This window comes from Simochromis diagramma, unplaced genomic scaffold (genome assembly GCF_900408965.1).
Source record: "Simochromis diagramma unplaced genomic scaffold, fSimDia1.1 OVJJ01000293.1, whole genome shotgun sequence".
In the NCBI taxonomy this organism is placed as follows: Eukaryota; Metazoa; Chordata; class Actinopteri; order Cichliformes; family Cichlidae; genus Simochromis; species Simochromis diagramma.
Window position 1 is genome coordinate 15,783,169 of NW_024386801.1, and position 27,527 is coordinate 15,810,695.

At 39.5% G+C, this 27,527-nt stretch overlaps 3 protein-coding genes across 4 annotated transcripts; 1 reads left to right on the forward strand and 2 right to left on the reverse strand.

The window, feature by feature from the left end:
• Positions 1 to 1,413: 1,413 nt before the first annotated feature.
• On the forward strand, positions 1,414 to 5,696 carry dbx2 (developing brain homeobox 2). Its single transcript, XM_040026156.1, has 4 exons — positions 1,414 to 1,849; positions 2,711 to 2,794; positions 4,687 to 4,871; positions 5,100 to 5,696. The coding sequence occupies exons 1-4, from the start codon at positions 1,573 to 1,575 to the stop codon at positions 5,283 to 5,285; spliced, it is 732 nt and encodes a 243-aa protein (XP_039882090.1). The 5' UTR covers positions 1,414 to 1,572; the 3' UTR covers positions 5,286 to 5,696.
• A 2,155-nt stretch (positions 5,697 to 7,851) lies between these two features.
• On the reverse strand, positions 7,852 to 10,682 carry szl (sizzled). Its single transcript, XM_040026992.1, has 4 exons — positions 9,097 to 10,682; positions 8,817 to 8,983; positions 8,589 to 8,681; positions 7,852 to 8,479 (listed from the first exon to the last, which is right to left on the reverse strand). Exons 1-4 carry the CDS (start codon positions 9,375 to 9,377, stop codon positions 8,169 to 8,171), a joined length of 852 nt encoding a protein of 283 aa, XP_039882926.1. The 5' UTR covers positions 9,378 to 10,682; the 3' UTR covers positions 7,852 to 8,168.
• Positions 10,683 to 12,667: 1,985 nt separating this feature from the next.
• mov10l1 (Mov10 like RISC complex RNA helicase 1) lies at positions 12,668 to 24,315 on the reverse strand. 2 transcript variants are annotated; one of them, XM_040026158.1, is made up of 27 exons: positions 24,161 to 24,315; positions 23,679 to 23,810; positions 23,359 to 23,546; positions 23,061 to 23,220; positions 22,746 to 22,858; positions 22,395 to 22,582; positions 21,912 to 22,052; positions 21,060 to 21,350; positions 20,640 to 20,837; positions 20,384 to 20,498; positions 19,910 to 20,087; positions 19,750 to 19,820; positions 19,576 to 19,667; positions 19,373 to 19,428; positions 18,898 to 18,974; positions 18,722 to 18,794; positions 18,447 to 18,628; positions 17,697 to 17,843; positions 17,472 to 17,593; positions 17,287 to 17,386; positions 16,785 to 16,931; positions 16,410 to 16,583; positions 16,107 to 16,256; positions 15,828 to 15,935; positions 14,978 to 15,118; positions 14,770 to 14,861; positions 12,668 to 12,936 (listed from the first exon to the last, which is right to left on the reverse strand). In XM_040026158.1, exons 2-27 carry the CDS (start codon positions 23,770 to 23,772, stop codon positions 12,909 to 12,911), a joined length of 3,426 nt encoding a protein of 1,141 aa, XP_039882092.1. In that variant the 5' UTR covers positions 23,773 to 23,810; positions 24,161 to 24,315; the 3' UTR covers positions 12,668 to 12,908. The 2 variants fall into 2 exon arrangements, with proteins under 2 accessions (XP_039882092.1, XP_039882091.1); XM_040026157.1 differs by lacking the exon at positions 12,668 to 12,936 and adding an exon at positions 14,563 to 14,596 and having other exon boundaries at positions 24,161 to 24,313.
• Positions 24,316 to 27,527: the final 3,212 nt, after the last annotated feature.

The window sequence follows — 27,527 nt, forward strand, 5'->3', positions numbered from 1 at the left end:
AAATGACTCTCTGCAAACAAAAAGCTTCAGGGGGCTATCACAGCCACTGGTCTATGTGAAGCATGTTAACATGAACTCGCTTAACAACAGTGGAAAGTGCACGCAGACGCGCTAACACTCATCATGTGACAGAGCACTATGCATTCTCCACCAGCCTGAGGAATAAAACCTCAAATTTGATTACAAGCAACCTTTGGCTCCCTGGCCATCACACAATAGCCTGAGCTGTCTGGGCCAATTTCCATGCTCAGCATGAGGCATCTACACGCGCAGCCTGGCGCTCCCAGTCGGCCCCACAAACACACAAACACGCTCCCAGATGAGTGTGGATATGCCTGTTTACTGTGCCTAAACTACGGGTCTGTTGCCCCTCTTGTTGGACTTTCTATGACAATGTTGAGGATCATTAGCTGCAGTGTGAAAGGTTACACAAGCCTCTTATTGGATGTGTTTATGCCAAAACACTAACACACGTGTGTATTTGGGTGGCCACCTATATCTCGAAGCTGCAACACACTAATATGCAACACATACAATCCATATAGTGAAAACTGAATATTTAAGTGCTTGATTTTTCTGCCTGAGGAGCTTTATGGATCTCTGTAAAATCATTTGTACATGTAAAATTTTTAAAGCTGACAAATAGAGTTCTGCAACAATTACCAAAACTGAACAAGTCTTAGTTCTGAGGGTTTGTCTTCTAATATAAACAAATGTTGCTCATTGCACTGTTTATTGCATATAATATGTTACAGGAAAAAAATACCCTAAATTGCAACTAATATCAGTTGCAACCAGAGGGAAGAAAAATACGATGAAAAATTGTAAATTTCACTCAAAAGGTTTATATTAACTTAAAAAATTAAGTGTTTTTCCATTATTTATTAAGAAATTAAACTGCATGCTTAAATAAGCCCAGTTATCATGTAAACAGTGCAAGGTGTCTTGTGCAAGTGATTTAGAAAAACAACTGGACACTTTCTTTTTATGACCCTACTGAAATTTGCTTATAAGTGAGGCAAAAACATTACAATCGGATTAATTTGCCAACTGATATTCCAGAAAAACGCAAGATGTTCTTTTTAAACATTCAGCAATGAAAAAAACTCTTACAGAGCACAAATGAACGACGGAGGTGCTTGTATGGTGCACAATAGAGCTCCGAAGGAGGCTGGAGAAAGGAGAGAACTATTTACTACTGCAGAAGAGTGTTTGGTGCATGCTAAACTTTGGCCAGCACTTCATTGTCTCTGGTGTCTATCATTTAATAGGCTAGTTGACATAATGAATGAGCCAGACCCACCTTCTGCCACTCCAGAAAGGCCCCAGCCTTATCTGAATTGAGAAGCACATTAGAGCCCCTCGGCCAATCGTGACACAGTCCTGTGGCATAGTGCAGGCCCGAAGGAGGAAGAGCAGACAACTTTTGTTTTTTGTTTTTTTGTGGTTGTTTTTTCAGAGTTTAATGAAGTTGGCCTAGTCACTCAAAAAGGGATTAAAGGAGAATTTAGTGTCACTGGGCTGTGACTGCTGAAGAGGAAACTCTAGTGTTCAGGTCACTGTGTGATCAGGATGGTCTCAGTTCAGAGCTGTACCAGGAAGAATATGGCTGGCTGTCCTCCTGCTGTACCGGGATATGGGAGCTCAGGAAAGAGTTTTCTTATCGACAATCTGCTGCAGTCTCAGACACCTTCAGCCGCTTCAAAATGGACAACGAGTGGACACCTGAGACGAGCAGTGTATGAATGCCCAAGGAGAACCTGGGGCCCTGAGGACGGAGCCTTGGAAAGTCGGACCCAAAGTCTTCGGCCAGTGAAAGACTTAGGAGGGCCACATCTGCCACGTTCTGGTAAAGAGATTGATTTTATGCAAGTGAACCTTTAAACAAAATGTAAACTGTTTTTCCTTGTATGTTTTAATTTGATTGTAATGTAATGTAGTTTTTTTTTTTTTTTTTTTTATGAATGTAAAGCTACAACTTTACATTCAAATCACACTAATTTTTTCCCCCCGGTCTTGCACCATCTATCAAACCCAGATATGTAGAGGAAAAACATTGTTCAATTAATAATGTAATACTGCTACTTTTGATGCTGTTTAGAGGTTTTATAAAACATGAAAGTAGGTAAGTATATCCATCTTTGCTAATAGTGTCATGTGTGAGTCCAAGACATGAAAAAATGAACAGATAATTAACAGATTTATACCCTTGCATGAAAGAAATAATAATCACTTATTTCTGAGTAATAACAACATTTTGTAAAAAAAAAAAAAAAAAAGTAATAGTTTTTTAACATCAATTTGTAAATGCTAAAAAATGTCATTACATGTAATCTAAATATTTAACAGAACAGTCTCTAAATTCTATGCAGATTTGCAAATAAATGTCAGTTAAAAGACAGAAAACTAGTGACTGATAACAGCTTAGTCAACATACAACTGGTAAGCAAAGATGTAAGTAAATGCATCAATTTTACTATTTACTTAGTTTCTACAAAATCTGACTTCTAAAAATCGTTGAAAATGTCTAATCATAATTCGCACAAATGCCAGTTTATTTTAAAACCGTTAATGTTTAAATACAATCTGAGACTCAGTTTTGTAGACCTTCAGAAATATGAGCTTAGTGATTCAGGTAAGTTCTTTTGGGGATCACAGATATCACACCTGGCAATCGCATTACCCTATCTGACTGTCCCTGTGTTTGCAGATGTGCTGAGCAGTGTTTTCCTGCCGAGCCCGCAGTATCTGTTGGCATGCTGCGGTGGGTCCAGCCCCCCTCCTGTCTTCTCCAGTGAGTGTTTTATGCCTCATCAGCAATGCCTCAGCTACTCTCTAAGCATTAGCAGCAGGGTCTCCCATGGTCTCCACAGCTAATTACCGATGCAATGCCAAAGAGCTAATTCTCCGTTCAGTTCTGCACAGCTCTATTCATAAGCATTCACGGTTGTTTAGGAAAGGGAAAGAGGGGTGGGCTGCAAGGCTTTTAAGAGTCCCAGAGGCCCCCCAACACAGACACGCACCTTTTTTTGTACATGCAAATACACATTTAATAGTGCAAATATGCAGCACTAATAAACATCTTGTCTTCTGCTATATTAAGATAATAATTACCAGGTGTGGGTAATTCTTACTGCTGAGTAAGGCCAAATGTTTCAAAGCTTTACTCCCTCAGCACATTAACAAGTTTGGGTGGCAACACAAAGAGTTTGAAATAAAACTTTCAAGGTGAATAAAATGAGGCAACAGTTACAAAAGCTATTACTGCTTCCACTGAAGGAAAATTTAAATTTTTTAAAGCATGGTTCAAAGTATCTAATTTAGGATTTGTGAAGAGTACTAATTCTTCATCATCATTTAAAAGACTGGAATAAGTCAGGCAGTTCTGATATTTGGTCATTTTCCCTCATTAATTGGAAGTTATTAGTTTCTGCACCCTGTGATGCCTGTCAAGAGTCGTGCAAAATAGCACAAATCAGAAAGCCGTCATCCCACAAGTCCCTGGGGTCCCCTTAGTAGGTTGACACTTTCCCACAGTGCCCGGCAACGAAACAATGCCAACTCTAGCCGTGACCAATTGCCACTTTCACTCCACCATCCACACGCGACCTCACTGCAATTTTTCACTCCAGCAATGAACTCCACTAAGCACAAAAAAGTCTCCCATTTTTCAGTAGAAGAGGGCTGGACAAGTAACATCCCCCACCCATTGTGTGGCTACAGAGCTTGGTTCGCCGACCCCCCGTCTTTCTCCTGTCCTTCAACTCTCATTCCTGCCCATTGAAGACCTCTTGACTAGGACATAAAGCATTCAATGAAAGTGACTTTTATAGACTTATTTGAGCTCATCTTCACATACAAACTGGCTTCAAACTTGCAAGAGAAAAGATTTAGTGTTGGGCCACTGAACCATCGAGTAATGGCATTTCCATTGAACAGCTCTATTGTTGGTGTCCCATATGGCTCTATAGTTGGCCCACTAGGGTAGACACACGTTGCCCAGGAATGACCTGGTAATCAGCTATTTAAGTAAAAGCTATTGAATGCCAATAGAGAAGTGAAAAGCATGTCCAAACCAGTTTTGTGCTCTCTAGAGGTGGTCTATGTGCAGATTTGTCGTACAGATTAAAAAGGCAATGTTGAATAGATCAGATAAATTGTTTCACTTGACTTTTGTTGTGTGTGCACCTGTGAGTGAAGCAGCGTGGTATTGACCCTCTCAGGTCACCAAATCTCCTTTTTCCAGGTTGAAATGGTTTTCTATTCTCATTTAGTCACCCCCAGTTTGTTAAATTGGACAAATAGAAAGAGGATTCAAGAACGTGCGATAAAGTAAGTGTGACAAAGACAACTGGGTTTGAAAAAGTAGGAAATGTGAAACAGTAAGTGGATATATTATAAGTGTGGAGAAGATCTGATTTTATCCAAAGCTTGAATAACCTGTTTCCGTTTATAAGACACTACCTTGGTGTTCCACTGTCTGCTACTTACCTTCTCCAAGATGTTTTTTCATGAATCTACACTTTTTGTTTAAACTGATACAGTATGTGTTACAACCTACCTTGCAGAGATGAACCACCCACCATTGATTTTTATTGCTCTAATAAATAGCCCATTGAATATGTCTAGTACTTGAAACTGATGTCAATAAACTGACATGTTATTGTCCCTCTAATTCACTTCCAGAGGGAGCAAACATTCAGATGTGGTCTGCTAATGCAAGTCCAAACTCACGTAGAGGGATCCTTAGGAGAGCTGTGTTCTCTGAAGAACAAAGGAAGGAGCTGGAGAGGACCTTTCGAAGACAGAAGTACATTAGCAAGACAGACAGGAACAAACTGGCAGCTAATCTCAGCCTTAAGGAGTCACAGGTAATCGAATTCAAATGAGCTCATGTTTCGAATATGTGATCCTGCCTTACAAAAGGGTGCAGGGGAAAGTGACAGCTGTAACAGCTCACCTTAAAGATCAAACCTAAATTCCACACAGTGACCAAGATCTCTAAACTGCATTTACAACTTAAAATGAGAAGCTAACATAATTATAATGAAGGACTTCACAAACTGAACTAAAACCTTTACACTGTCGCACTGCTTTAGGTAAAGATTTGGTTCCAGAACCGGCGCATGAAGTGGCGAAACTGTAAAGAGAAGGAGGTTCATAACATTCGTTCCCCAATGGATGAGCTCATGGCCCGTGGTCTTGGTCAGGAAGAAGAGCCACAGAATTACACTAATGCAAAAACAGAGAGATCATCAAAGCAAAAGAGTGCCAAAGACACATGAGAGGTCATAATGTATGGAGGGCAAACTTTACATCTACAAAATAAAAAGACTACAATACTCTGATGGTTCTAAAAATATATGGATGAAACATTGTCTGTGTATGGCACGTTTCTTGGCATGATAAATGCAATTTGGTACAGCTGCTTGGTCAATCACATTGCAGTGCACTGGCTTCAGTAAGCAGTTTCATGGCTATTACCCTGACAAGTATTTCCAGGAGAGACTGTAATTGGAGTCCATTAAAGACCCGAATGATTCACTTCATTTACTGCACTTCCATATTAGGCTGTTTTATATTTCACATTTTCATAAGCTCTACACTTATGCTTTGTTTGTAATCCAAGTCCATTGGAACTCATGTTTCACTTTCTATATTTTGTAAATATTTTTGTCCAACTGTAAATAAAGCATTTCAATAACTCCTGTTTTAGACATTGTTTGTGCTTAGTGATCACCCTACTATATACTATTCATTGCTCTTAAATATAATCTTGTTAATGGAAGAGCATAATTACAATGAAGGTATCAAAAACCACAATGAATTTTTGTTTAAAACAGAATTGTATATAGATCACGCGCTATCGTGATCACAGTCCAGCTGAGTGCATTTCAGGCTGCAGAGATGATTTTTGACTTTATTGGAGTCTCTGCAGAAGCAGCAGGTTATGATGGTCGAATCCTCCTTGTTTATAGCCGGAAAAAGTCTGAAGAACAACTAAACTCTATGCAGAAATGTAACCCATGTTTCGAATATGTGCTGAAAAGAATAACAGGGAAAAAACAAATTCTTTCAAAGAATGCATGGTGATGATGGATTTATATATGGACTAAAAGTGAACTTTTGAGTATTAAGAAGACGCAAAATATATATTCCATAATTTGCCATAATTATATTTTATACTTCATTCCTGCAAACATAAAAAATCATCTGAGATTTGCAGTGAACACAAAGTGAAACATTTTCAACTGCAGTGTGAATCATTAAAATGCACTGTATCAGTGAGCCCTAGACCCTTGTTGAAGCTGTAGTTGATCCTGATTGTGATCCCGTTACATGCTCCAGTAGTTGTGACAGGAGCTCATTCCAGACCCACAGATAACGTCAGAATCAACCCTGTCAGTTGTTGTTGTCGCATGTGAAAGAAAAGCTTAAATAACTTGTTGCTTTAAAACATCACTCCAGTCACCATACCAAAAAAATGTCTTGCTACTATGATTGAGTGACATTACATATCCTAACCATATGTCTTTATCATTAACAACATCATGAACTCACTTTCAGTCTTTGAGTATTCTCTTGGTCACGTGGTGTTTGGTTACCATGTGTGGAACTTTCTGTTGGTTAAGAAAGAAATATTTTTGTTTTGTGAACACGGGGAAACAAACTACACAATTATAGTTTTGTTTTAATGGCAGCTCAAATGAGGGTGGTTGATGATGATAAATGAATGACAGATAAAGGCTAATGGGTAGTGATTGATGATCATTGTTAAGCATGAAAAAACCCCACAAATTTAGCATGCAGGTCTGTGAGATGCCATGCATTCTTGAAGACTGTTGTGTGACTCTATGAAATAGAGAGATCTGAAAGGAAAGGAACATGGAATCCCGCCTGTCCATCGGGACCAGCGCGTTGGCACGCATTGAAAATTCAGGCATGAACAATTAGAAAGAAAAAAAAAAACACCATTCTTAAATTCCACAAACACAAATTTGTTTGTAGTGGATAAAAATGATATTTTCATGTCATACAATTTGCTTATTTAGCAACTTAGCCAATGTACCCACACGGGAAAAAGTATTACAGACACTAGACTTACTCAGACATTTCAAATAAAGAACATTATTATTGGGAATAAATAAAAGATTTTAATTTGTTGCGCTTGTCTCCTATTCATTTTCAGTTCACATAAATGATTTTAAATAAATGACCATTATCAAAGTAACCTTCATCACATCACACATGTGACACATTGTGTATTATATGGAATGCTGATGATTTTACTTCACAGCTATTCCCGAGGCTGAATTGGCTTTCACCAAAACAGTCAAATATTTAGCATTTATTTTAAACTCCAAGACAACATAAAACCCAAAAGGAGATTTTTCAAAAGTACCAAACACATCCATTGTTCATGAACTACGTCTGTTTGGCCGAGCTGTGAAAACAAGACTATTCAAATGTAAAGGAGTGATTGATCTTCTCGTTAGCATTACACACAATGGGCCTCACGCTGTGAACATAGTGATCAAGACATTTAAAACAGTTTGGCATCTTATGCAGAACAATTTATAGGCAATCCAATTTGTAACCATTACTGCATGCTAGGTGTTAGTTTTACATTGTATTATGCAATGTTTCAGAACAAGTGGCATTAGTGTGCCACCTTGTGGTGACATAAGTGTTAACTGGTTTTTATTTCTGATTTTTATTAGTTCTCTCTTGTAAGAGCAATAACTAAATAACTGTTGTATTAAAGAGATAAACATACTAGGCTAAAGCAAGGCTTTTGAGCACAAGCATGAGGGAAAGAAACCTCACAAATATGTGGTTTCATAGGACGACTATTTTATTGTCATTTATTCCAAACAACACACGGAACATCATAAATACAGCTTTTAACAGAAAATATAATCTACTATAAATTTATATGTATAATACTATGTACAGGTTTCAGTGCGTCTTAATTCAGTGTGCTAACAAAAGCACTAACAAAGATGAAATGAGACGGCGACCTGCTCAGATGAGCAAATTGCTTGAGTCAGAGTCTGTTCTCATAACAATTACCCTCTTTTACAAATGCTTCTTAAAACCCAGTGCCACTGAGCTCCATCTGTGCCTCAAAACACAGATTTCAAGCTCCTGTTTTGGTCCATGTCCCTTCAACATCTGTGGTGCTTCCATTTTCGAAATGCCACTGCAATGTTTGCATCTTTTCTGTGCCAAGGGAAGACACGAGTCAGAGAAAGGGTCCCATCATGCTGCACAGAACCAGTCAGCACATAAAGCTGTGACCTCCCAGGACGCACAAGGGCACGGGCACATCTAACGTTGATAAGGAGCCACTGCTGGAGCAGATGCTGGGTGTCATAAGGCAACAGAGGACCCTGACGGATAAACTCGACCCGCCCCTCAATTTCAAATTCTGGCTCTCCTGTGGGTAGGCGAAGACGGTGGAGTTTGGCGGTAACAGCTGTAAAGGAAAAAATGAATAATAATAAACACCAGGAAAATCGGAAGTTGTGACAAAAACAAACAGATGTGACTGTACCGCAGCTTTTTGAGAGATTTTTTGAACGTACCAAAATCATGGCTGCAGAAAGAATCCAAGATTGTTTTTGATTCAGGAGCCTCTTCCACATAAGGACAGTTTTGACAGGCAGATTTAGGCAACCCTGCGATAAAAATCAAACATTATTTAAAATAACTGTGGTAATCATAAAACAACCTGAAAGAGTAAGGAACTGGTTTTCTATTATTCCAGTGGAATTAAACATTATAATCCTTAATAATGAACATGTAGTCTTTACCTTTAGAAAAGATGCCAGGTTTTCCATGGTGAGAAAGACACATGTCTTCCTCAGCAGGGAAACGGTCACAGTCAAGAACATCAGGCCATGAGTGTCCTTGGCAGGCAAGCACTGGGGCACAGCTTTCCCTCACTGCCACACACAGACTACGGCAGGGCTGGATGAAACTGAACAAATAGCAACAAGATGTTACACAGTGAACAAACAAGATTACAACGGTCATGATTATTAAAGGAAAGAATAAAAAGAAAGCAAAGCTCAACACAGAAAATCTACTTACGTGTCAAGACAAACAGGGGCAATGAGGGAGCAGAGGAAGGCTTGTGCTTGAGGGTGGCAGCCTGTCTGCAACAGCGGCCTCCAATCCTCTGAATGTGGCACCACCTCGCTTTCCAGGCTACTGTGGCCCAAAAAGTTTGGCAAACGCATCTCTGAGTATCCAACATCTTTGCAGACATGCATCTTGTGGGGAATGGCAACACAACGAGTAGACTGACCCATGTCAAATGCCAGTAAAGGACAAGCCATAGTCATAAGAGCCACAGTGAAGAAAACAGCCATAATGTCAGGATCAGAAAGCCAAACCAGGAGAGGACACAAGGATAAACAGGGAGAGTTTTAAACCAGCTTTCTTGTTGCCAGTCTCTGCTGAAATGGCATGATATATATACAGCAAGGTCAGCCAGCCCCATGAGTCTGTAGGTCTGTTATCAACCACCAATCAAAGATGCAGAGACGTGTCTTTGGAGATAACGACTTGTTTTGTGATGACCGCAGACGACAGGGGGGGTGGCAGTAAGCAGATGGTGCGTGGACTAGGGGGGCGGGGAGGGGGAAACACTGGGGAATCCCAGCCCCAACTTTCACCACTCAGTTAAGTCACACAGTCTCCTGCATTCGCTTTTATAGGTCTACAGGGCACAAAAATGTTCATGAGAAAGAAAAAAGGAAAGTTTCAGTTTTCAGGGGGAGAAAAGGTCATTTTGAATTTGATGGCAGCAACATTTCACACACGCACAAAAAAGTTGTGACAGGGTCATGTTTACGACTGTGTAGCATTACCGTTTTTTTAAACAATAGTCTGTGAATGTCTGAGATCTGAGGAGAGCAGCTGCTGGATTTTTGGGAGTGTTGTCCCATTTTTGCTTATTATAAAATCTTAGCTGATCAGCAGTCCCGGGTCTTCTTTTCCTATTTTTCATTTTATGATGCTCCGAATGTTTTTTGTTGGTGTAAGGTCTGGACGGCATTTAGGCCATTTCAGTGCACAGACTCTTCAACTATACAAAGCCACGTTGTAATAGCTGCAGTTACAGGTTTAGGATCGTCTTGCTAAACAGTGAAAATTGTGTTGTCAGGATGTTGTTTTAAAGGTTGTATGTGCATTTAAGTATTAATGATGTGCTTTCACTTGTGCAGGCTTTTGAACTGAGTGGTGATAAGTTGGATGGTCTGTCTCCTCTTTAGTGTAGAGAATGTGGAGTCTATGTTTTGCAAAAATAATTTCAAATTTCTATTCATCTAACCGTGGAACACTTTTCCAGTTCGCTTCGGTCCATTTTAAATGACCTTTGGCGTGACATTTTTGCATTATGTCCACACTGGGCCGCTTTTTTGCAAGACTAAACTTTAACCAGTATTTGTGGATGACACAGCAAACAGGGCATACGGACAATGATTTCTGGAAGTGTTCTTGAGCCCATTCAGTGACTTCCATCACAGAATGCCTGTTTTTAAGCACCTGAAGATCATGGGGGTCCAATGATTTTCAGCCTTGCGCACAGAGATTTCTCCAGATTTGCATAATTTTCCAACAATTTTATTTAGACGATTCATTAGATATTCACCAGTCCTTAACAATTTTATATTAAGGAACTGTTCCACAATATTTCTGTGTTCTAATATTGATAAAATATGGGTTTCTAATATATAACAACCATTGCATTCTGTTTCTGTTTACACAGCATCCCAGCGTTTTTGGAATGCAGTTTGTGTATGAAGTTGTTTTGCATGTCTGAAAGTTCTATTTAAAAATAAATAAATGAGGTTTTGTAGACAGTCAGGCTGTCTCCCTTATACGGCAAGCGTCTTTCGTGTGTTCCTGCTTCCTAATTGAAGACTCATCTGAAGAGCCTCCAGTTCTCATTAGCAAACCAGTGTCTCCTCTGGCACACCTGGCTTTGATCTACCAATAACCCAACCTCAGATCCAGATGTAAAATATTGGCCCATCTTTAATTTATCCATTTCATGGAATAGAAGCTGACAAAATTCCTGTTTCATTAACCAATACAGTGACATAATGACATATTCCAGATCAGTTTAGAGAATTTAGACCATTTCAATTCTTCTTTCTCTAGTAACATGTCCATAAATTTCCTATGCACATTTGAGGTGGGAAAAATATCCTGAGAAAATATGTCAAATACTTTTTTTTAAGTATTTTTTTTTTTTTTTACAAAATAATAACAATAAATAATTTAATAACACAGCAATGTATAGCATTCACCGTCAGTGAGAATTATGCCTAAAGTGCATCCCAAAAACCCATTCAACAGACCAAAGGTCTCATCTTTATTTGTCAACCATAGATAAAGACACTCATTTGTCAAGTTCTGTTAATACAACAGAACTCCATTACAGCATCGTCATGTTTGTTTTGATGTCGTCTGTCTCTAGGTTTAGATCTGTATCTGAGGCTGATGCCACTAAGACTTTCTCTTACAAACAAGAAGTCTCTATCCTAACCAGCCTCCTGTGGCTGGTGATCAGAGATGACAAAGTAAAGTGCTTTCTGACTGACCACAATTGTGTGTGTCAACGCTGTCTGCTGTGAGGACAATGCACCATTGAGCCCTCCGTGGTTGCAAGCCCTCCACTGAGCAACAGCTTAGTCAACTTTTACAATCTGATGAGCGGAGACTGGTTCCAGAGCTTGGGTAGACGAGTACAGTCAGTAAGATGGGGACTAACTGAGCAATAATAGTTCAAGACTAATTTGGGAGAATAGGTCAACACATTTAACAAGCTCCCCTGCTGAGTGCCCAGCAGGGATCTATTGTTGAGCCTAATGGCTGCCTTGTAGACACAGTGTCTGTCTTGGTAATGTGTTGCCTGCCCCTACCTCAGTGAAAAGGTGATAGTGTAGTGATCTTAATACCTGAGCAGCTCTGTCTTAATACAGTAGACAGTCTAGCTTGGACAATTATCCCTTAAAGCCAACAATTAAGAGTAGCTTTAGCCATTTTCCTACATAATCTGCACCATCTGGCTTTCATAGACATTGAGCAGAGGATCTGTACGACCAAGCGATCAACTTTTAAGTTCGGGGCTGTCATATGGACTTAAACAGTCCATCATTACCTGTTACCGTTTTCATTTTAAGTTAAAGTGAGTCTTACACTAAATACCTAAAATCAAGTAAGCTACGCATATATATTTATACGCAGAATTTTTAGTTTTTAAATGAATTTCCCTGTTTAAATGCATAAAATACAAATTTTCAGCTTACAGCTTATAGAAATATAATTTATTGTCCCTCATTAGGTAAATGTATCATATTTAGCTCAGAATTATGTTTATTTCAAAGTTTCTGCCCACATGAGGAATTTGTCTTGGTGTCATGGTGCAAAAATAATAGTGGTACAAAAATACATGGTATTTACAGTACACGTAATATATACATATCTATAAGTACAATAAAAACAAGAATACTTTATGTTTAAGTTAACCATTTATTGATTATTACCTACTTATCTACAAATTTTAGCTAGTAGTTCTAACCGCACATTCACTAATGATTACAAGAAAAAAAAGAAAAAACCACCCCATGCTAGCCTGCACTGTCAAGCACATCAACTTAATGGTAGGACACAAGAATGCTTGGGCCCTGATCATGAGTATCACCTTTATTTCTCATCCAGTGGGACTGCATTTGGCTCTTAGGCAAACAAGATATTTTTCTTTTTAAAGCAATTACGTTAAGAGGTACACAGAGACAAGCCGAGAAAACGTGAAGGAGGAAAAACAAATATAAACACAATTTGATTGCCAGGTTGACTGTGCTGCAGTACACCCCCTGTTTTTGTCCCTTTTATGTGCTCCTTTGCTCCTCTGCAACACTGTGGGAAAATGAGATGGGGTTCACATTTTTGCACAATAATAATAACAAGAATAACAAGAAAAAAAAAAATCACCCCATGTTAGCCTGTTTTAACAGCTTATTGCTTAATGAGTTAATTCATTTTTTTCCCCCCAACATTATTAACCAATCTTAACTTTTGCGTTTTTGCTGTATATTTAGCTGGCCAAGCCATTTCACTTTATGGCAAGGTAGGTTTTTTTTTTTTTTTGAAAGGCTTGGGCTGATGCAATCTTTCCATGTGTGATATAACCCCCCTCCTCCTTTGGTAGCCAACTTGTCTGCTCTGAGGAATTCACAGGTATGTCTTACCTCCTTACAAGCACCACCTGCTATAATAAAATGAGCACAAACTAGTGAGAATGCAGCTGGCACAGACTGTCCCCATTATGTGCTACATGTGAGCACATAATGCTGGTATACACACTGTCCTGGGACCAAAATAAATAAACCCACAAACACCCCGTGTGGGTTTATACTGTCTGCTTATTTCAGACACTGACTTTAGCATCTTGTGGGGAAAATAGTAACCTTTTTTCTGTGTGATAATAAAAAATTGTTTTCCAGACGTTGGGTTTTAATCTGTGCATTTGAAAGTCTTAAATTATTCATTAATAGTAACTGTTCCAGCAAAACAACGTCACAACACATCATGCTTCAAAATCTAAGTGAGAAACCTGGCAGACTAACTTAAGAACCTACAAAGCAACATTATTTTAAACAATATAAATGTGTATGGGTATTTTTCACTCTATGGTACAGCTATTATTGGAGAAGTGGGACACGAGAGGGAAAAAAACAAACCCAAACACCTGAGGCATACATCAAAGACGGGGGTGTCTTTTGGAAGAAAAGAAAAGGGACTTTGTGTCTGAGCTGAGCTCTCTCACAGTTCAGATAAGCGTTATCCCCTCCCTGCTCCTAATAGACCCATTAACTTAAAGACACTGAACCCCCATTTTTGTCTTTTCTTTTCCCATTACTCCACCCACTGGGCTCCAGTAGGGCTGACGGTGAGTGTGCAGACTTAGACTCAATAGCACTCAATTGTCACATCCAGTCTCCAGGTCTTATGGGCAGACACTGTTATATCAACTTATGCAGACAACTTGCCCATAAAATCCGCCGACATCTGCTTAGGTTAATGCCCTCAATATACCAAAACCTTGTTTGTTGTATCCATTTTCTCTTGTTTATCAAAGAGCTGGCACCACATTACTTTCTTTCTGCTTTAAAAGCAAGGTCGATTCCATTCAAATAACTGTGGAACCATTACTGTGCAGACTGGGTAGATAAACACACTGGGACCATTAAGGTGCAATTCTTGGTAATTCACCCAAAAATCAGAAACATCTTATGCACTGTCAAGCACATCAACTTAATGGTAGGACACAAGAATGCTTGGGCCTTGATCATGAGTATCACCTTTATTTCTCATCCAGTGGGACTGCATTTGGCTCTTAGGCAAACAAGATATTTTTCTTTTTAAAGCAATTACGTTAAGAGGTACACAGAGACAAGCCGAGAAAACGTGAAGGAGGAAAAACAAATATAAACACAATTTGATTGCCAGGTTGATTGTGCTGCAGTACACCCCCTGTTTTTGTCCCTTTTATGTGCTCCTTTGCTCCTCTGCAACACTGTGGGAAAATGAGATGGGGTTCACATTTTTTGCACAATAATAATAACAACAAGAATAAAAAAAAAAATAAAAAAAAAAAAAATCAGAATACCATCTGCACTAACAATAAATAATATTTGATTAGTAGCCTTGCAATAGTCCAGAATATCCATTATGAACCTGTTTACTTACGTGTGAACATCTTGAAGAGAGGAAGGAGGGTCGCAGCCCAGATAAGCCTCATTAATAAAGCAGTACTCAAGCAGAGCCCTGAAGCATAGGTCCTGGAAAGGAATTATGATTTTAGAACATATAGGGTGAATGCATTTTATTACAACCAGTATGATGAGAGAAAAAAAAAAAAAAAAAAAAAAAAAAAAAAAGTTAAGAGGTCACTCACCCTAATGAGAATGTGGGGGTTTCCAACAATTAAAAGCAGAGCTTTAGGTCGAGTGATGGCCACATTGAAGCGTTTTGGGTTGGCCAGAAAGCCAAGCGTACTCTTTAGATCATCACTCTGTAGTGACTCACTAGAGCGCACCTATATTATAGAAGAATTATGTGGATTAAATGCCATGACAGTGAACATAAATTATGTAAATGTTACGGGTTTACGTTTGTGCACAAGGTTGAACTAAATCAGCATGTCTGCTTATTCATTAAAAAATAAATTTAAAAAACTCAATAAATCAACAAGGGCTTCAGTATAGTGGAAATTTTATATGGTACAGGTTTAATTTGTGTATTCACTATTTAAATCGTGTGTAATTTGAGGTTAAAGGATATACACATTCAGTGGCCACTTCATTAGTTGCACCTTGCTAGTACCCTGTTGCATCACCACCAGTCTGAACAATTAATACAAGGTAGGATGATCCATGCTTTTGTTGTTTACACGAAAATCTAAACCCAACCATCCAAATGACAATTAAAAAAACAAAAAAAAAAACCCCACCCATGTCTGCCACTTGGATTAACCCAAAGAAATAATAATAATTATTATTATATCAAAGTCAAACTCAACTTTGATATAATTATATATCAAATTATATCAAAGTTTATATAATTTTGCTATAATTTATATAAAATTATATCAAAATTAATATTAAAATACTGCACATATTTTGATATTTGATAACACAGATGCATGTTAAAAAATAAAATAAAAAGAATCAAACAGCTAGCCTTTTACTTAGAGGAAAATACAGTCCAATATTTCTACCTGTAATTAAAAGCATGTTTTTGCCTACCGTAGACAAAATGATGACCAGAAACTCTTGTCCTTGGAACTCCTCCACAGAGCCCACTTTGATGTCCGACAGGCCCACCTTCCCCAGCAGGACACGAATCTTCTCACACTGGTGAGGAAAGCCAGAAGAGTTTAGGGTCTACAGGAGTGCAGTTGGCCAGTTTTAAGTTGAAAAGCCATTAGCACTAACAGTTTGAATTGTGCAAATTGTTGAGGTTTTTCTGTCTAATAAAATAGTAAAAGAAAAAAAACAATACAGTGATGAATCGTAAACTCATACTTGTTTTTTGTAGGGGGCAATAACGCCAATGTCAGAGGCATGGACAGGATTGTAGAGCTTCTTTGCCAGTTGACAGCAGTATAGCATGACCTGTACAGCTTCTACTGGGTTAAACCATGATGGGTTGTTACCTTCTCTCATTTCTGTGCCCTAGAGAAAGAAGGGGGGAGGGGGGGGGGGGGGGGGGGAACATGCAACAAAATAAAAATGCAAGCTAGCAATCCCAACAAAGTGTCATATAGCATTCCTCAGTAAAGGAACCTATCACTTGATGAAGGAAACCATATTCTATATTTTCATTACCCTGACTCCATGAAAAAGAAGTGGGAAGCATTTTTTGGGCAGATTTTTCCACTGGCACAGGGAGTCCACAATAGGCCTGGGTCCTTTACAGCACAGTTCTCCCTGATAGAAGAGCTTTGAAGGCAGTGTGAGCAAGGCCTCGTGAGAACGATAGTTGTAGACCAGCTTAGTTACCTGTTGTTGTAATGAAACAGCACTCCTGTGATTATCATGTAGACTGAAAATATACTGACAAATTCCAGTCAAGTTCATTTATCATTAGATCTGCACTGTATCTTAAAACTTTTATCTTTACTCATTGTAATATGATGCATTTCTGCAAAAAACAACTTAAAAATGCTCAACAGCATGAACACCTTTATGTAGAACACTAACCAGCTTAGGATTGTAGCCCCAGTCCTGTCTGGAGTACAGAGGGTTGGCCATCAGCCTCTCCAACAAAGACACCCCAAAGCCAAAGGTACTGGCTATCTTAGACTTCACAAGCGGACCCAACTGACAGGGGTCTCCAGCTAAAACTATCTAAATAAGGAAAGGTTTTTTTTTGTTTTTTTTTTAAAAACAACAACAAAAAGAGTAATTGTTAATAAAGCTCAGTTCAGTCATGACCAAAAAGTAAAGTAAGTACACAAAAATATGTGGAAAATTAGTTTAACCAGTCATCAAATTCACCCCAACCCTGAGATTTTCTAGTGTCTGACAACACTCAAGTCAGGCAGGTCCATTGTTTAATCCACACAGTATTTCCAGTAGTAAGAAGACACTCGCGGGGCTACATATGTGAAACAGACAACATCTGAACCCGATTCTCCCAGAGCTCATATGTAAAAACCCATTAAGGTCTTAATGAAATCAGTACATGTGTATTTGTGCTAACCTGTCCATCTCTCTCTGACACAACGCTCATCGGGATCAGGGACTCTGGCTCAGTGGCTTGACCGGCTTCATCCAGAAACAGATGAGTAAAGTGTCCAACTCTGAAGATTATTAAAGGGTTAGTAAACAAGGACTAAAGTGGGAGAAAAACTGATTAACCTCTCTCTACTATAACCCATGTCTTACGGTAGGCCTATATTATGAAACATGCCAGCACTGGAGCAGGTGCTGACCACAATCCTGTGGAAAGCAGCTTGACGAATGTCCTCTCCTGCCCTGGAGTACACTCTCAGCACTTCTGGGATAGACTACGAGGAGGAGTGGAGAGAAAAAAACATAAAGAAATAAAAATCTAAATCTGAAATAGTCAAACACATTAGCCTAAATACTATATTAAATAATATTAAATACCTCATTCTGCCTACAGGACGCATTGACACGGGCCAAACTCGCAGCATGCAGGAAGCCACTGTTATGCAGGCGGATGCAGATGAGGTCAGCAGCACTGTTGGAGGGGGTACATACAAGTACCCGACTACTGGGCATAAAGTAGTAAACCTGGATGTGGAAAAGATTAAACCTCATACAAGCAATGGGAATCAAACAGCCATCATTTGCAAATGAGAGTCTAAAGAAGACTGAGTGCTAAGGATTTTTATTCACTTTGTCATAAAAATAAATTAATGGAAAAAAAAAAAAAAAAAAAAAAAAAAAATACTGGCGGCAGCAGCGGCACCCCTCAGCCTCCTAGTAGATGCACCTAGGGTACAAATTTAAAAAAACCCTACTTTGCCTTGTTCTCACATGTTACTGCATTCACAAGATTTTTAGAAAACTTGACCTCTGACCTCCAACCTTGAGGCCATGGTCACTGACATTCAAATTCATCAAGATTTTTAGTAGATACACCTATGGTATCAATTTGAAACTGCTATGTCAATTTATTGAGTTATCGAACTCACAAACTTGTGTGTCCACGCTGCCTGCTCACCCACCAGGCAGGGTAACAACAATTCTATCTATTGACAATCCAGACTTAAACCTAAATACCAATGGACAAAACGTAAAAATGAGCACAGCCACAGTGTGAATAAGAGTGGCACTTACAAAATTATATTTTTCTATGTATTCATGTGACTATATTGCATTGAGTATGTGCACCTGGAGTATGGCCTCTATAATGGTGATCGTCTTTCCAGTGCCTGGAGGTCCAAAGAGCACGTACGGAAGGGGCCGGCACTCCCCTGCTAGGATCCTCTTCACTGCCTCCTTCTGAGGGGGGTTCAGGTCTGGGTTAAAGAAGTGCCCTTTGGTGGGGATGGGTTTAGATGTTGGTGCACAATCTAGATACAATTACACATTTGTTAATGATGATGCTGGTGACGTTATCAGTCAAAACACAGACAAAATCAATATGATACTGAAAATATCTGTACCTTTAGTCTGTGTGCCTTTTGACTTCATGTCAATGGTAATGCCTGACACTTTTCCATTTTCAGTGGCTGGTGCCTGTTTTGTTTGTTTTTTTTTTTTAAACATATTTACATTTGATTAAAAGCTTTAAATTTAATCAAGTAATGTCTTACTTTCACCCCCCCATATTGTGCCCTACCGTTTTGTCATCTAGTTTATCCATCCATTTTCCAGTCCACCGAGGGGTCCGGGGTGTCACTCTGGAGGGGAAGAGAACTGCCCGACAATTTTAAAAACTGCTTTTAAAGTTAGTCATAAATGCTTGGGTATTCTGTAATCAATATGTAGCTATGAAGAAATAAAACAAGCTTTGTGTTTCTTTTTACAAAATGTTTGAAGGCATCTGAACAAGCTGTTGCTGCAGTACATCCTGTGTCAAGACAAGTCAAACAGCACCCTCTAGTGCCACTTTTGTGGCCCTGACAATGTGTGTCATACTAAAGATGAGTTTTCAAGCAGTTACTCTTGTTTTCCCTCTGTTTAGCCTTTTTCTGTTTTTCAATACATATTACACAAAATATAATTTCATTACATCAAAATATATTTTTATATAAAATTATTTAAAAGAAAACGAGTCTGGAATGTAGACTCACAGTAATTTAGATTGAACTTACTTTCCCCGAAGTGTTTTGTCTGTTCAAGTGCACTGTGACACCGCCTCATCGTCAATCTGAATAAACAAACATCAAAAACACTAAAAGGTAAACAAAAAACCCTGAGGCACAGCAACTATGAAACACTGTTTTCAGGTGAAAGACAAATTTGAAATGTGAAGTAATAAATTAATTATGATATTAGGATTCACTCATTTTCTCACCTGTTGTAAGAGAACTCAACATCTAGTGGCTCTCCGAGGTAGCTGCGCTGAAAGTCTGAGTTCACTCGCAAACTCACATCCTCATCATTGATCTGTGTAACAACTGAGCATTAGACTAACATAAAATTAAGTATTTTTTGAAAATATGCTTTACAATAAGAAATATCTCCATACCTCTGTGACGTAGCTAATGTACTCCATCACCACGCCATCACTTTGTGGCTTCTTTAGTATTATTCTGTCCCCTGAAAAGGAAGCTTGTCAACCTTCTTCTTTTGTTGAACAGTAACAATAAAGCAACAATAATGATGAAAGGTGCTTAAGGCCACCTTACCTATATAGAGATTAGGTCTGCCTTCGGCCAAACCGGGTACCTCGAGGTGCAGGTAGACAGCCCCTTTCCTGAGAAGCGCTCCGCTGATAGAGAATTCTCTCAGTTCCCTTTCTGCATTCAACTCTTCCAGCCACAGAAGGACTGAGAAACGCGACTGCATGTTTGACGGGGACAGCACCTGTGCAAAATGCAATAACTTACTGTTTCACTTCATGCAAATTCTGATTTTCTATTTTCAATAGGGCACAAGACACCAGCCACCTGAGGCAGTTCCTAACATTTTACATGACATTGCTTACAGAAAGGCTTAAAAGTTAATTCCTTACTCAAGATCCACAGTTTGTTATTTTACTAATTCAGAAAGTGAAATTATTGTCAGCCAACCATAAACAACACCTCCCAATCATGTAAAAATCAAATGTTTTGTGTCATTATTTTTCAGGACCAGATTAACTTGACCACAGGCAAGCTCACCTCTCCAAGGCAGGGCTCAACAACCAGGACATCACTCTGGGCTTCCACACAGTCTCTTAGAGCTTGAGGCACAGGGTAGTTGGGTAGAAATTGTGGCAACCGTCGATTAGCAAGCCTAGAAGAGTGACAGTCAGCCTTACACACAGCAAGTAGCAAGGGTTGGTTGTGCAACTTAATTTAGGGGGGGAAAAAAATAATTATGCCCACCAATAATCCCCCACATGATCAGAATCATTGGAATCAGCTCTTTCGATACCTTGGTGTTATTTTCGGAGCAGCTACTGTGATCACGTGAGAAGATTTCGCTGCCACTGGGCGACTATCAGTAGGAGCGTAGGGCACAGAGGGCTGAAGCACATCTTCACATTCACTCCGCACGGTGACCTCCAGGCGCCTCCCGATGGTGAAAGAAGAGAAGTGCAGCAGTAGCAGCTCAGCACAAGTTCCCAGGCTCCTTGAGACATTTCCCAAACAAAATTAAACTGTACATAAAAATCATAACAACAAAAGCCCAATAGAGACACACGACACCTTCAACGGTGAAACTCTAATAAATTGTTAACCAGTAAATCCAAAGTGAGATTAAGCAAAGTTCTTCTTTCTCATACATTACCCATATTAGTGATTGTATTATTTTTATCATTGTTTTGATATGAGGAATAAAAACAAAACTTACTTTGCCTCGCAGGCTACAACAACTGGCAGTCTCTCTCCAGGTAAAATATCCAACTCGCTTTCCTGTCTTCTTAGACCAGGGGAATGGACCGCCTCCTTCTGCGCATCGCCATTATCTTTGTCTCCATCTTTTACTTGGATTTCTGAAGACTTGACAGGGTTTTCTTGCAGCTGCTGCCCTTTTTGCCTCAGTGATGTCGATCCTTTAACACTAACCAGAGTGAACTGTTCTTCTGAGTCCCAGCCAGCAAAGTCGCAGTGTGTAAACTTGTGGGTCTCTGAACCTTTATTTCTGTTAAGAGAAAGATGAAGACACTAAAACGCAATCTTACTGAATACTAATTAAAATTGCATTTTCTCAATAATATATAGTCCACAGTTCTCTGAAAGTTTGTGATGCAGTAGCACAATTTGCTGTGATTAAGCACTCATTTCCCCTTCTAAAAGGATGTGCATGGGGAGCATTTTGTGCTGATCCATGCTGACCTCTATCTCCAAGAGACTACATCATTTGTTTTGTTTTCAAATTATGTGCCCTTATAAATAGTGCCAACATGCTTGCTCTGTCTGCTGTGGTTCCTATTTAGGTTGCATTTGGAAAATTAGTTTCATTTAATTTATGCTAATATGAACACGTGGAAAAAGTATTACAATGTTCTTACTCTCAATGACATTTATCAAACAAAAATAAGAGCAAAGTAGCTGCACTTTCACTTTTGACAGGTACAAAAGCAGAATTAAATCAGTGCTTTTAATAAGATGTACATAAATCTCTTTAAAATTTATGTACATTTTGAGTGCTCTTATTTACATTCACAATGTTAATATTTTATTTCTTCCCTGATTAACTTACTGTATCCAGAGCACCAGCTCTCGTGTCTCCCCAGTCATCAGTTCCCCAAACTGTCCGTAGTCTGTTACATTCAGCCCTCCTTTATCTTCTAAGATGCTCTTCAGCTCAGCCTCTCTGAGAGGTGTAGCAGAAAGATTTGCACTGCAATAAGAATAAAAAATACACTCATTATGATTAACTATCTATCAATCTGTCAATCCTTTCCATGTCCGGGTGAGGTTTCCCGTGTTCAGTCAAATTAAGCCGCAGGCTCCACTCCTGGTGGTGCCCTTCCGTCAATTCCTTTAAGTTTCAGCTTTGCAACCATACTCCCCCCGGAACCCAAAGACTTTGGTTTCCCGGACGCTGCCCGGCGGGTCAATAACGCCGCCGGATCGCTAGCTGATGATTGCTCAATGAAGTTATTTTTCAAGCAGAAACTGTAAAAAGCAAACCCACAAAATATACAGTCATCACTTCAAGCTTAAAAACTGTAGCTGATACCTCTGAGAGAAGGGTGCCATGCAAAGAGCCCTCCAGCTATAGAGTGACTGACTGCTCTCCACCATTACCAGGTTAACCAAATGTCCTACTAAAGGCTTGTAATGGGCAGGGAGCAGGAGAGAGTCCAAGCTGAAGAAAACACTGTCATCCACCACTCCACTACGACCATAGATACTGGTCACACGCACCTACAGAAAGGAGGTGAAAATGACAAATGGGGGGGGGGGGGGGGGGGGGGGGTTTACAAAGTTTTACCATTGCAAATAATTGAGCAGAAAAGTAAAGTACAACTAAATGGACTCCAATAAAATAAGCATGTATTGCATTTTAAAAAAACAATGATACAATTACTTGGTCTAGGCGGCAATAGCGTAAAGGGACCACAGAATGAGCCTGGGTAGTCCACTGGTTAGGATTGATAAAATATTTTGCTTGGACCCAGTCTCCTTTCATTGGCTCATAACCTGTGAGAAGACAGAAAACACTCAAAAGATGCCTAAAAAACAGGAAACGTAAACCTTCAGCAGATTGAAAGCATGATCTTTAAAGATCATGCTTGGTTAAATCAGTCCAAAATACTGGCTGGGGCTGAATGACCAAGAATGGGTGTAGCAAAGCATCACAGGTGGAAGAAGCTTTTAGCATGTAATGTGAAGTGGGAGGTACCTTCCCAAAGACTGTGGCATGGGAAGTATGTGGTTTGATTTATGTAGCCACCATCTCCATCAAATGATGTGACCATGCCAACAAGAGGCCGCAGCTGCATAATGTCAGCTTCTAAGGAGGATTTTCCTCCATCCTCCCAAGCGTCTGCACTCTTCTCCACCTAAAGGACATGGTTCAACAAAGCTCACTGAATGCCTTATTGGAGGGAACAACAAACAAGTTCTCAATAGAAACAACTTCACACTACGAAATAAACAGAAATTTAAGCTGTTGATCACATGAAGCACAGGCTCCTCACCCTTAAAGCTTTCCATCCCCCTTCGGAACCATCTCTTACTGCTATACAGTTGACCAGGTCTCCTTCTTTCAGTGGCACGCCACCCAAGACCTCACCACTAGTGAAGTAGATGGCATCGTCGATCATGCCATAGTCAAGACACAGCTGGGTTATCACCTGGCCCCTCAGGTGGCGAATGTCTTCCCTACCTGGTCAAGAGAAAAAAAATTGCAAACCAAACTTGACTAATCTAATGTGTTAGTATTCTGCGATCAGCAATACACACGATTAAGCTGACCAAATTTTTACCTTAACGTGGTTTGAAGTAATATTGCATTTACCTGATTCATGGGAGAAAATGTCTCCTTCCACTTCGACTGTCCTCCACAGTGGAGAAACCAGCTTGGACAGCACACAACGCACTGCAGTAAGCATATCTGCAAAATGCTAGCTCACGCAGCTAGCTACCCGCACTAAGAAAACAGGACGGAGGAGAGCTGCTCTTAATCAGTATTTGCCACCTAAGAGCAGGCTGTACGTTTGCCGTTGTTACACTTAACTCGCTAACAGACTATTAATCGAACACACAACTGAGTGAAGTCATAAAGTTGAATAAGTTATCAATGTCTGCTAATTAGCTGGGGGAGGAAAGTTAACAAGTTCACACGTCGCAGGAAAAGTTAGCTAAAAGCTACCTCACTATAAAAGCCCGCAAATAGAAAATAATTGAAAACATTATTAAACAAATTAAGGTAGTGAGAATATGTTAATAATAAATTAGTTCGTGACATTAAACTAATTTTTCAAATGTCTGATTCGAGACCTGTTGGCTCTTCCACCCTGAAGATCCGTGGCACTTTGGAGGTACGCGGGGACGCTCGGTCACGGCTAATTTTAAGAAGGGCGGTGCTAGGAGAGAGAGGGTAGATTTAACCAAACGGGGGCGCTGTAAAGTACACAGTAAGCAGGTCATAGGAGGAGTGAGAAGAGAAGGAAAGACTGCCAGTACATGGTTGTATCCCAATTCAGGGTCTACAGCCTTAAAGGCCGCATTTTAAGGCCGATTACGTCACAGTGGCGCGCCGAAGGCTGTCCCAATTCAAAGGCTGCTCGAAATGCGGCCCTCAAATGTGTCCTTCATTTCCCTGAATTTTAAGGCTGTGGCAGTGTAGACTTCGTGGCCCAACATATCCCACAAGTCATAGCAGTGTGGATAATTTTGCCGCAGACGGCAGAAGCAGAGCGGCCGAAGAGTAAACTGTGAAAAGTAAGTACTAAATATTATGTCACTTATTTATCTGCAAATGTTTAATAATGAGGAACATTAAAACATTACTGTTGGCCACATGTCGGCAAAGTTATTTGCCATTAGCGATGTTTGTACGTTCAGCTTTTACTTGCTTTCAAAGCCTTTAAAATATAATAATACAATAGTCGACCTTAATCTTACAGAGAATGTGATGATTTTGTGGATAATTAAAGTCAGTCATATATCCACAAACACAACAAGCTGAAAGTCAGTGATGCTGCTCAGTTTGCAGTCCTGAATATCACGGCACAAGCAGGATTCACTGCACTGTTAATGTTAGCTATGTTATATTGCTGCCTCTGTTCGGTGGTGTCGAGCCAAACGGACTTTAACGTGTGTTTGAACGAGCTGACGGTTCACTCGTTAAGCTGAAAGAAAGATGCTTTAATCACAGGAGTCACACATGTGTCCACTGTACCATCTGGGAACTCTTCTTGTTTAGCACTCCTAATAACACAAACACTAAATCCTCCTGTTTTGTAGCAGTGTATACACCTGAGACTGCCACCTGTCTGTCTGTCCTGCACTCTCTCTCTGTTTCTTTCTCTCTGATTGTGGAATAAAAGTATGAACATGTATTTATAAGTTACACTTGTGTTTGAATCCTGCAGCTTATCACACATTTGATTTCCATGTGTGACAACTGCAAGTGTCCAGAGTGAGGACAGACTGAGGGACCCACTGCTGCACATCATCTGTGAGGCTTTGCACCCCTGATGATCCACCAGGACAAACTCAGCAGTGTGTGAGGAAGAGGAGGAGGAAGAGCCAGCAGCAGCTGACAGATGGAGAGAATAGACAGACTGTTCCCTGTTTGTGAAGGACTGCTAGGAAAGTTTAAAATAACTAATTGTCTGTCCTGAATCAGTCTTATTAGGTAATGTTCAAATAATTTTATCATTCCAGTGTTTTCAGTGTGGGAGAAAGTACTCAGGGCCTTCAAGTTACACACTATGAAAGGCAGCAACAAGTTTAATGTTCAGAAACCTGAAGTATGTATCAGCAGCAGAATGGAGCTAAAAATAAATGTTTGTTCCAGTTCTATGAAGCTTTGAGTATTTTGGATTAGTAGCACTGCTGTGTTTGTTGCATCAAATTTCTGTAATTGTTTATATGCTTTATATATTCTGAGGTAAGTTGATCTATAGTGTTACATCATATTCTATAAGGATGTTATGTGTTTGTTTACTTTCTGCCCAGTTTGACCCATTTAGCAGAAGTCAGCCTGTTTAAAGCTCTGATGTCTATTCTGTATGACTTAAAGCAGTTATGACATGGTCTGATTTTCTCACCCAATAAAGGAATATTTAATATATCAGTCTACTCTTCATTTTATCAGAAACAGTTATCACAGCTCATACATTTGCTTTTTACACATATATGTAAGTATTGAGCCAAATTTAGTAATGCCAACATACTGAAGGAACAACACTTGTCTCATATATATAATACATGTATATATACACTGTCAAAGATACTTGAGTGTCTTTGAGTGAAGATTCAAGGTGATAGGACATATGAATAGCTGCAACTTGGATATTTACTGAAGCTCAGTATTTGACACAGAGTTCACTCACATGAATTTCACTCACATGTGCTGTACCAGTGTACCTGCACATGTGATGTGACAATAGAAGTGATTTGATTTGTGAGTTCAAACTCACTGCTGTAATAACTAATAATGATTAATATAATAACTATAATATTGGCCATCTCATATTTACACTGACTTTAGTCTCATGAACAACATTAACTATTTGTTATTTACTAGCTAATCTTAAATGACTGTTCAGTACAGCTATGAAGCCCAACAATCATGTTTTACAGTCCTGTGGTCTCAGCCTCAGATACTTATTAAATCACTCAAAGCTCGTGTAGAAACAAACAAACAAATGAACAAAATATGTTCTCCTTCATTTCTGTCAACCACACGTTTCCAGCTATCATGGTTGCTAGGCAACCTGGGCAGCGCGACGGAGGCTAGACCGTCCCATTTCACAAGCCTCACACTTCCGGCCTTAGCGGTCTTTGAGTACGCGGCCCTTGAGGACCGTTGAGGCTGCGTACTTTAAGGCTGCAGACCCTGAATTGGGATACAGCCCTTGGTTCAGAAACACCTGCTTGTAGCCATGAAGAAGTGGCCCATTGCATGACATGGCCTCAAACACAAAGAGTGAAATGTTACAATTAACCCCATAGTCTGGGTTAGTTGTAACATATCTTGGGGTGAAATGTAACACAATGAAATAAGGGTACTGACAAAACATTAACATGTAATCTTTGTTTATTCAACACATGAATGCACTTACATCCATTTATGTAGCTCTGTGTGTGTGTGACAGAATGCAGAAATCTAGCTTTTGAACATATTCCAACCCCCCCAAAAAAGACAAATTATGGAATTTTCTGCAACTGAATATTTCATTAATTTTGGTTGGTCTTCCTTGAGTTTGGCCTCATTGGCTCAGTGGGCATTATAACCTACAACTCTTGCACCAATTTTGAACATAACAATGAAGCTGAAAAAATGTAGTTGTTCACCAGCATCGCAATTCCATTACTTTTTATCATGGCTTACCTTGGTGTGGTTTGCAAAGTGCTTCAGAAAGATGAGGAAATCTGTTTCTTGCACCCATCCTGATTTATTTCCACTACCAATACTTCCTACTGGTCCATCTCTGACACAGTGGTCTGCATAATGTATGTGTGGGAACACAAACAGTGGAGGAATTGTGTTGCCAATGGCATTAACCGCATATACAAAAGCGACCAGTGAACCTCTCTCTGCTGATGTCGTTGCCCCAACTTGTTTAATATAAGTTAAAGTAATAGTGTGGTAAGTTGAAACATCTGCATTATTGTTACAACTAACCCAGACTGT